The 10,852-nt window shown below is 37.8% G+C and overlaps 1 protein-coding gene across 1 annotated transcript; it reads right to left on the bottom strand.

Annotated features, from left to right (window-relative positions):
* LOC144644420 (ephrin type-A receptor 2-like) lies at positions 1–10,040 on the bottom strand. Its single transcript, XM_078503897.1, has 10 exons — positions 9,789–10,040; positions 7,444–7,776; positions 5,336–5,487; positions 4,498–4,660; positions 3,307–3,389; positions 2,424–2,667; positions 1,713–1,863; positions 1,409–1,457; positions 956–1,076; positions 1–625 (listed from the first exon to the last, which is right to left on the bottom strand). Exons 1-10 carry the CDS (start codon positions 9,865–9,867, stop codon positions 486–488), a joined length of 1,515 nt encoding a protein of 504 aa, XP_078360023.1. The 5' UTR covers positions 9,868–10,040; the 3' UTR covers positions 1–485.
* Between the last annotated feature and the right edge of the window lie 812 nt (positions 10,041–10,852).

Here is a 10,852-nt window from a genome sequence, read left to right on the forward strand (position 1 = left end):
TGATGTGAGTTGTTATAAATCTACTTTTTTATGTCTGGTGAGCATCTTATCTTAACCCTTACAGAATTTGGTGTAGATTGAGACAAGATCTGTGTTTTTCTTGTCACCTACATGCTTGAGTATGTATTGACATAACAATAAAAATCAGCTTAACCATTTCTTGCAGGTGAGCATTTCCGACTTTCACCATACCTTTAGGCTACTAGTTTCAGCAGCAGAAAATTCACGCCTTCCCTCGCCTATAATTTTACTTTTTACACCACGAATACTGTAGTTAGGCAGCCGCGAGTTCCATACAATTTTCCCTTTGTAGCCAGAGACCATTTCAATATATATTAAATCGAAATAACGATTATATTCTATTACACGAAGAGGTGTAACACTAGTGATAAATAAGATATTTTTCCAGCAAATAATTTAATAATAAATTAATAATTTGCGAAAATTGAATGTGCGAATAATTTAAAAATTGTACATTAACAATGTCACAAAGTCTCTAATTCTCCATTTTCTTGGTTTGTGCGAAGGGCATCGTGAAGATCCTTGTCGGGTTCATGAAGTTGTATTTCATCGTGATAATGTCTTCTAGTAGAGGATGTTGTCCCCTGATCGCCACATAGCAGTCCTTACATGTAGAAATTAGAAATTGTATAAGAAGGAAACAGTGTTCGTTGTTAAAAGAAAATACCTTATTTATCATAACATACTGTTTTACGCTAAATTCGCGTTTTTGTATGTTACCACTTACCCCTCCCTCGCGTTTATTACGCGTATGTTCGCGTGAAAATGCCCGCCTATAATAAGGTAACAAAACTGTGGTAGTAAAACTAGTTGTAGAGCTCTGGATCAGTTAAATTAAACTCGAACAAGTTTTCCTCTGGTTACATATGATTTGCATAAATATGAAAATAAATTATAAAGATATATTAACAATGTCAGGAAAAATCTAATTTACCACTTTCTTGGTTTGTGTTGTGAAGGTCATCGTGAAGGTCTTCGTCGGGCTCATGAAGGTGTATTTCATCATAAGTATATCTACTGGGAGATGATTCCTCCAGATTTCCATATACCGGATCCTTGCATAATTATGAAAATGATAAATTACACAAGAAGCAAATAACAATCGCTGTTCAAGAGCAAACAACCTCAACATAATGGTATAGTTATTAGAAGTTATTTCTTGGCCATAATAGTAAAACTAGACTAATTGGTACACTGAAGCATTTTACTCTAGTACGTTTATCTTTTGGTTACATGAGTAACATGCCTAAGTGACCCAGATAACCTTGACACCTAGGCTACTGTCTCGTGCCAATTGATCCGCCATTTGCACTGTGACAAGTCTGAAATCTCGATATCAATGACGACTCCTCGGGAAATAATGAAATGCCAATACTATATTTCTTACCTCTAGTTGTATTCTCTGTCGCAGTGGTGGTTGATGTCGCCTATGTTTCCTAAATAAAAGAATCAATCAATCAATCAATCCAGCAATCGATCGATCGATCGATCGCTCAGTCCATAAAGCAATAGAAGTAAGAAAAAATAGAGGTAAAATAGAAAAATGAATAGCTTAAGCTTTCGAGTTGGTCACTGGCACGTACAAATAACTCATAAGACCTACATTATTTTATTACAAGAAATGGATACGAAAAAAAAATGCAAAGTGAATGCGAGTTACATATAACTTGTTACGGTATTTGTTAACTTACTTATTTTTTCTTTGTTTCCAGACAGCAAGCACACCAAGGAGTAATAAAAATAAAACTAATAACCCAGCCACTATTCCAAGAACAATCCAAATAAAACTACCATCATCGCTGGGATCGCCAGTCACTGTCAGTTTATTCGGCTTTTTGTCGCCTGAAAAAAACAACAAAGAATTTTAACATTATTAATTATTTGGAGAGCCAATGTGATTGTTCTCTTGAGGTAAATTGAAAAAGTAAATAGATGATTAGCTTCTTTTTCCCCAGTGCCAGGTAAAGGACGTACAATGGAAACGAGAATACCAAAATCACGTTGATGACAATATCGTGACTATACATGTGCCACTATTTTTATGTGCACACAAGCGACCAGCTTTATCAAAATTAAAGGGCTACGTCACTGGGATTTCGTAGATTATTGGTCTAAACTGTTCTGAAATTAGTGGTGCCTATGAAAAACATTATCTTTAAACATCTGAAGGAAATCAAACTACGGCTATAAATATCGATTTTTTTTTGAAGACGCACGGAAACAACTTGAAAAGTAAAGCCTTGATTTTTCAAGTTGCACTCCATCCAAGCCATCCTCGGGCAAAGACGCTCCTTAACAGTTTTAGAGTTCTAATATAGCATTTTAAAAAGAATGGATTATTATTTTTAGGTTTCCTGGTAAAATCCGTGACAAAGACCTACAAAAATCACAAAATCACTGACCTGCAAAAGGCAAAGGAACACTCCTTGGTCCACATCCTTCTGTTGTGCACATACTGATTTGAGTTTTATAATCCGCAAAGCGGCTCAACCCAAACAATGTGGCTTCAGTCGCAAAACCATCATCGATTTGCAAATTCCTTGATGAGTTTGGAATAGGTATTGATGAACCGTTTTCTTCCGCCACCTGCCAGAAATCAATGCTAAACCTCTTGGGGACGCCATTCCATGTATTTGAGGGTGGCAACTATGAATGAGGGTAGAAAAGTCTTAGTGGTAAATTATAATCGATTATAAGTTGGTCGAAAACTTAGCAACATTGGTGTTATTCTTTGTTGTTGGGACTAGCATTCCACGCAGGATGAGTAATACACTCTTAGTCCGTTATTTCTGCTAAAATTTAATTTATTAAGCAACCGTCTGACAAGGAGCTAGGAAAAGGATTTTACCTTGAGTATTTGCGCAAACTTAAATCATTTTAGTTAAAATTGCCAATTCCAATTTGTTTTCTTACTTGTAACTTTTTCTTTTCTCTCTCCCATCCGTTTTTCATCTTCTTTGCTTTTGTGGTTTTTATTTTTGATTTTCAATAACGTTTGGTGCTTATAAACGACTTACGTGGAACCCACCGAAAGAATCTGGAAGATTGCCCTTGGACTGTTTGCCAGAGTCGATACTTGCAACAATCATTTTTTACATGATTTTTTATCGCAAAATTCTAGCAGGATTTGTCCGCAAGGTATGCCTGAAATGTCATTATTCTACAAGTAAAAAACTACCAGCCTTTGCCAGAACAGTGTAGCTCAACCATATCAGCAGAGAATGCAAGCTAGTTTGGACTATTGGTTAAAAATCAGAATAGAAAATGGTAGGTGCCATACAGTACCTTCCACACAACTGTCACATCACGTTTGTCACTTGAAATGTTAGAAATGGACCAGTTTCTAAACTCTGGAGCCTCTGCTGGTGCTAAAGGGATACAACATTTTTTTAATAAGTTACTTACTGTTTGATATCATAAATTATACCAAGCTACCTGTCGGGGATCAGTTTATAAGCAATCGCATCAATCTTAACCCTTTCATTTGCAAATTTTTCCCCCAAAACGCGTTTTTTTAACCGATAGAGTGAATTTTTGGTGCTACGATGTTGAATTTACCTAAACTTTGCTAAACACCGCAGCAACATTTTGATAAAGATTCCATGTAAAATGTACAATATTTCACTTTGGTGCATGCGCATAAGCCAAAATTTGGACTTTTTTTTTTTTTTGCTGAACCGTTCCAATTTTTTTTCTTGCTCCTTTTCCTTCCTTTTTTTTCGGGTTTCTTATTCACGTTCCTTTCTACTCTTCATATCCTTTCTTCTGGTCTAAAAAGTTTTGACGTAATCATTGGAAAACCCTGAAAAGGGGACCTTGATCAATTACAGGTGTATTGGCCTGTTAAAGCACCGATTTTGCACCCAAAACGGATCGTGTTTTTCTTTGATTAGCTCTGTCAGAATGCAACCGATGTTCCAAATGAACAGTTCTGTAGAAAGGTCGTTCCTCGTCCTATCAGCTGCTGACGTGCTTATTGATGACGTCACAAGTAGTTCAATGACCGCGCCTCCAAATAGCGCCCAAATGCGCGTTTGCATATAAAAGGGTTAAAGGGGCAGTATCACTAGAATTCTAGTCTTCTTTTTTGTGAAAACTATTTTAGAATTATGAGAGTGTACTTGCTGTTCAACAAAATAACCTTTGAACAACAAAAGAAAGGGATTAATTCATTCTTCAAGTCGTGAACAAACCACGATCACTGGTTTTCTAAAGTGAACTTCTTCTAAGGAACATGCACTGTCAAACTTGAAAACGTTGGCCTGACGTTTTGAAGTTTTAGGTCACTTGTTTCCTACCCATCCGTAGCGGTATATAGCCATACCACATTTTAACAATTTCCATGACTAGTACAGTGGATTTCCATGGATTTCCAATTAATATTGATCAACACCTTCATTGCATTTTTAAGTAGCACTAAATTCGAAACTGTCCCTTTTTACACCATCTCCACAGTTGAATGAAATCCTTAATTACCTTCTTCATCAGTCCTTCCAGTAACAGGCCCATCAAACAGTCCCCAGCCCTTATAACAGTCTGCAAAGCTACACTGGATAAAGAATGTGTATTCGGTATATGGATAAAGATCAGAAATTGTCCAGGACAGTTTTGATTCACCTTCAGAGGGAAGTTCCACGGACTGCAATTAAACACACAACAAAAAAAGAAGTTAGCTCCTTATTTTAAAGAATAACTTGACTCAACTGTTAATGATAATGATAATGTATTTATATAGCGCATTTTTCATATGTATATGTTCAAATGCGCTTTACACGTACTGTAATTGTACTGTTTAAACCTGATAGTCCACAAAATCATGAATAATGTATATTGATGTACAAGAGATTTCTTATCAAATTCAGTTTTCCAGTAAGTTTTTAAGGCAAGAAGTTTTCTGTTACTTTGTCGAGCCAGGTAGCTGACCTTGTCAGGTTTCTGACCTGAGACCCCCCTCCCCAGGCGCGGATCCAGACCAGTTTCTAACGTTTTACAGAAAATGGGTCAAATTTTTTTATTACAAATATATATTTTAGTGTTTATTATGTTAAAGAAAATTTCCAAGTCTAAACATCCAAAAACAAATTATTTGTTTTTATCTTGTCTGAAAATACCCGGAAATGGCACTTTAGGGAGTCAAAATCTATTTTTTTTTGTCGGGGAAGCATGTTCCCGGACCTGGAGGCTTGCACTTTCTGCACTTCTGTTATCGGGAAACGGTCATCATTTTTCCTGGATCCGCACCTGCTCCACCCCCCCCCCCCTTATCTGAAATATTCAATATCACTGTACAAAACTTAAGTGTGAGTAATTTTACCTCATTGGTTTTGTCTTGTGCTGTTGCATACCAGATTTTATAACATAGTAGAAGAGTTTGACCCCCCATGAATGGTGCTGGTTCCCATGACACAGAAAGAGTTCTTTTTCCAGTTGCTATAACTGTTAGGTTTTGTGGTCTCGTACACTGAGCTGTAATAAATAAATAACTAATTATTAGACTTTTTATTAAACTTTAACAAATGAAATTAAAAAACAGCTGATAAAAATATACAGTTTCATTACCCTTTACATGCATTGCCAGCATATGTTGTAGATTAAAGCAGTCTGCATGCATTGCCTCCCTATGCTTTAACTCCAGCTACATAGCCCTTTGTATGAATTGTCTGCCTATGATGCAGCTTCAGCTAAATAGCCCTCTACACACATTGCCTGCCTATGATGTGGCTTCAGCTACATAACACTCTGAATTTCCTGCCTACTGTGTGGCAAGACAAGATACCAGACACAGAGGTCCTTGCAAATGCTAATTTTCCCTGTATCCACACCATAATCTGAAGCAGGTCCAACCTCATTGGGCATTGCATGTTGTGTGCTTGCCAGCTAGACCACGAGCTTCTAAAGAAACTGCTTTTAATTATGACAAGCTACTGCAAGGCAAATGCTCCCACTGAGGTCCAAAGAAATGAAGGCCTCTGACTTCAATCCCGACATGTGGGAATATACAGCTTGGGACTGAAGGAAATGGTGTCTGGCTCTTCTCAAGGGGCAGCTGCACATGAGGTGTAAAGCACCTCTGCAGCTGAGGAGTGCAGGCAGGCCAGGAAGACAAGGGCAAGCAACCCTCCATCTGCTGCCACCAACCCCTGCCCACATCTCTTCAGGATGAGGATAATTTAGACTAGCAAGCCACTTGCACACCAATGCCAGAAGTTCCACTGACCCCTGGATGACTAGATGGTCTTCATTGACCACTGATGTGGACAAACTACATGATATGCCTTCTAATCAGTAATAAAGCTCTCTGCATGCACAGCCCTGAGTGCATTGTCTGTCTATGATAAGGTTTCAGTAATATAGCCCTCTGCATGCATTGCTTGCCTATGATGCAGCTTCAGCTGCACAGCCCCCTGTAATTGCTTTTCCATCCAAATGTTGCAGCTTCAGCTGCACAGCCCCCTGCACTTCCATGATACAGCTTCAGTTCCATAACCCTTGGATATGTCAGTTACAGTCATAGCCTATGATAAGGTTTCAGTAATATAGCCCTCTGCATGCATTGCTTGCCTATGACGCAGCTTCAGCTGCACAGCCCCCTGTAATTGCTTTTCCATCCAAATGTTGCAGCTTCAGCTGCACAGCCCCCTGCACTTCCATGATACAGCTTCAGTTCCATAACCCTTGGATATGTCAGTTACAGTCATAGCCTATGATATGGTTTCAGTAATATAGCCCTCTGCATGCATTGCTTGCCTATGATGCATTTTCAGCTGCACAACTCCCAGCACTTGTTTTCCTTCCAAATGATACAGCTTCAGTTCCACAGCCCTTGCATATATCTGACTTAAATATATCATTAACCTTTCATTGCCTGCCTATGATGTGGCTTTATTCAATAGCTATGATGCTAGCTAGTAAATTGTTTGTTGAAATCTTAAAAGGAACCTCCAGATGCTCTTGAGGCAGGTTAACATTGAATTTCAAATTTAACTGAACAAGGGATAAGTAGCATTTAATGACAATCATAAATGGAAAAGATAATGGCTTTTAAATTTCTCGCACTGCGCCATTTTGGAATTTATGATGTCAATGCATTTATTGCTTAATTGTTTCACACTAAAGAACTTCTGCTTGCTAACAGCGGCAATGCACTGATGTCATAAAATCCAAAATGGTGCCGTGCAGGATATTTAAAGCACAAAACCTGACCAATCAAGGGCCCAGTATTCGAATGAAAAAGCGAAACCGCGACCTAAACCAACCCAAACCGTTTAGACTGTGGTAAACTTATTATTTTGGCCAGAACTGTTTTACAGCTAAGGTTTCCTTTAAGCTTGCGGTCCATTAGAAGTATTGTTAAATAAATATAACTTAAAACACCTGCAACTCACAACATCAATTACCAACTTGTTATCATTATGAACTTACTATTTGTTAGCAAACGACAGCTCTTTCTGTTGCTAATAAAAACTCCAGATGAAGTTTGTATCTCCACAATGAAATAAAACTGGAATGGAAAAAGAGTTTTTGCAGTAATGCGACATTGCAGTTCCTTTTGCAGTGATGTTGTGTTAACTATACAACCCAGGCTATATGGTCCTGTTGTAGTACTTTCACATTCCCCAGAAGTACAATATTTTACTCTGTAAATGGTCAGACTAGAAGAATTCTTTTGGTCAGGTGGTTCCCAAAAGATATTGACACTCTTGAATCCTGCAGCAGCTTTACATCCTCTGCTATTTATGTTAACCTCTGTGACAACTGAAAAGGAATTAAGTAAATATAAATAATAATTTAAATAATCGTATCTATAACAAAATTCTTGAATTTGATTGGTTCTGCGCGTGCCTATTTATCACGTAATTGGCCGATTTTTAAATTACTCGCCCAATTACTCCCTGAATTGTACTGACCACTCAGTCCAATTACTATTACTAATATTTATTTAATTAACAGTGTTTTACATCTCAGATCTGAATATCGTAAATCTCATAATGTCCTTTAACATTGAGTGGTCACATAGCCATTCATCAAATACCTGCTGATAAGCAATAAAAAACCCAGAAAAAATCAGGCAAGTGTGCATCATAAACCAAAAGTGCACGCTGGTAGCATGAGCAAATCCCTTCACCAGAAGTTTTTTTCTTGTGCAGTGAGAACTTATTAGTAGGTATTAGCCAGAAGGCTAGTTAGCTAACATCAGACATTGTCTTGCTACAGAAAATATCCATATCCCTCTCACAGAAGGTTTTTTGGGTTGAATTTACCCCCCCCCCCCCAACTCCTTTGGATATTCCAGTTAAGCACCATACTTTTAGTTTAAAATTTTGGCCTTTGAGACCCCCAACCTCCTCGAAATTTCCAACTATTTTCCAATGATCTTCCATGAGGTGGATATGGATATTTAAACTGCAAATTCTGCAAAATTGGGCAGAAAAATTGTTTTACACTGCATCAAACTATAGTTGTGCATAGATCATGTGTACTTTGCCAGCGCTTGCAAGGGAATTTTTAAGGAATCATGCGGTATATACATGGTCTTCCTGTTCTTAAACGAAATTATTTCAAAATTTTAGTCCCCTTAATAAGGTAATCAACCAGTAGGCAAAGTTTGGTTGGAAATCTATGTTCAGTTCTATTTCGGGGCAATGACCTTAACATTGGATATGTGCACTGGCTTATCCTTGGTGTAAAAACCTAGTGATGTAAAACAAAGAGCGACCAGGACACATAGAGTTTTGAAACAGTAATAAAGAGCAGGAATATAATAGCTCTAAAACAAAGGGAAATTTCACAAGTCAAGTTGTTGCACTGGGGTAAACCCATAACAAGGAGTTTGGTACGGAAGAGCTTTACCTTGCAATCTTCCAATTTTAGTTTACCTTTCAAATTAAACTGGCAGAATGTTATAGTCAGCAATTCAGTCCCCTTTTACCTCAAGAGAACGCCAAGAAAAGCTGTCGGGCCCCTTGATCCAGCCCTTGAATCATACACTTTGCGAGCCTCTTTTTTAGAGGCCATTCCGCCATATTTAAAATGAGCCCCGTGTCACATGCCGCTGGCCAATTTGTATTTTTCAGCTGATTTGAAGATATATGGCTTCAAATTTCTGAATTTTGATCAAAGAAAGAAAAAATATTCTTCAAGACATACATTAAGAGCAGTATCGGTCTTGTTAGAGAAAATAATAAAATAATTTACACCCTCTCTTTTGTTTTTATATAATTTCTAGTGCTCAACAAAAATTATATCTCGTCCCGTCACTTCGAATGAAAACACTAGCTGGAAAAAAGATATATTTCTCATATTTCCGCCACCCTGCAAAAGTCTTCGCAATAAAAATCGACGCCCCACTGATGTATATTCTCTGCAGTTTTTTGAACTTCCCGGAACCAGAAATTTTACATGGATTTGCATGATTTTCTTCAAAGAACAATGAATTAACAGGCACAACCGTCACGCGATGAATTTGTCAAAATTTAAATAAAAAGCAAAGCGATTAGCTGGTGCAGCTACTTGAGGAAAAAAAAGACACTTGAGCTGTGACTAAACTAGTAGTCTGCGAAAGTCGTATTTAAAATTATATCATTCCGTTTGATCGCTCTTGGTCTCTCTTTTGGTCGACAACAAGGTCGCAGAAAAGATTCAACACAATAACATTAGTCGCCTGACACACAGGTGTAAAGCAAATCACTGAAATCTGCCGAGCTGTTTAACGGGAACTGTCATCAAGTTCCTTTACTAATATAATTTCCAGACAGAATACTACTTACCTGTTTGATTTTTCTCTGCAGCCGCACAATACACCACAAACGAAATGAATAAATACGAAAACCCCGCGATCACCGCCATCGCTGATGACTGAATGAATCTTCGCCGTTGCCTACCATTTTTGTACAGGGATTTTCCCCAGCCTTTCGCGCGGTCACATTTATAGCTTATCCATGGAAACTCCAAAGGCTTCGTTGAAATTTGAAAGGAAACAAATCATTTTGCCGAAATTTTAATAGGCTGATTTTGAAGCAGCTGAGGCGACGAACACAAAAGGCACGTGCTTTTAGAGAACGCATTGTTTACTCTGCCGGTTGGATATGTCTTCGTCATTTGCATGTTCCGACCGCGAACAGAAATGATATGGAAAGCTGAGCTGCTAACGTGAATGTTTTCAAAATAAGTCAACAAAAAATATATATTTTAGTGGTAAATATACTCAGTCTGGAGGGGGGAAACTCACTGGCTGTTTTCTGTTTCGAAGGGTTTAAAAAAATTCATCCTTACACCGAATCTGTACATTAAAAATTCCCACCTGTAGCCTTATGTGAAACCTGAAAGCTCCCGCATCAATTGAAATTTTTGTTTTCTATTGTTTTGTTTTGTGATTTTTTTTGTTATTTAGAGTTCTCAACTGAACGCGAAATTTAGAATCCTGAACATTTCATTTCCTATATTTGGACGTGAACTTATATTAAAAAAAAACCCGAGTTCCTTCCATCAAACAGAAAGGTCTGGATACATTTCCCAACATCTTACGAACGCATTGTTTTCTCCTGGTTTTTGAGTAGCACTCTTACATTTGGCTAATGTGACGCACCCCTAAAAAAGTTTGCAAATGATAATACAGCGTCAACGATACCGTTATGCAGAAAACTTTTTCAGGGGAAACTGAAATTTCTTTAAGGAAATTTCCGGAATTAGGAACCAAAAGTGCTAATTTTAATCAATGACTTTCGTCGAGAACAGTTCCTTCTACACGGAAACACTGCAACTAGACGTATAAATGGGGGATCTTGATATGCGTGCTCACAAACTGATCACAGAGACACTTCCATCTAAGTCT

This window comes from Oculina patagonica, chromosome 2 (genome assembly GCF_052425735.1).
Source record: "Oculina patagonica isolate OP01 chromosome 2, crgOcupat, whole genome shotgun sequence".
Classification (NCBI taxonomy): Eukaryota; Metazoa; Cnidaria; class Anthozoa; order Scleractinia; family Oculinidae; genus Oculina; species Oculina patagonica.

Excerpts from the sequence above, each read along its gene's own strand:
- LOC144644420 (XM_078503897.1), bottom strand. The coding sequence starts at position 9,867 with ATGGCGGTGATCGCGGGGTTTTCGTATTTATTCATTTCGTTTGTGGTG. Across the intron at positions 1,864-2,423 it reads TGTTCCTTTGCCTTTTGCAG|GCGACAAAAAGCCGAATAAA; the intron begins GTCAGTGATTTT and ends TGTTTTTTTCAG. Across the intron at positions 626-955 it reads CAACACAAACCAAGAAAGTG|GACTGCTATGTGGCGATCAG; the intron begins GTAAATTAGATT and ends TCTACATGTAAG.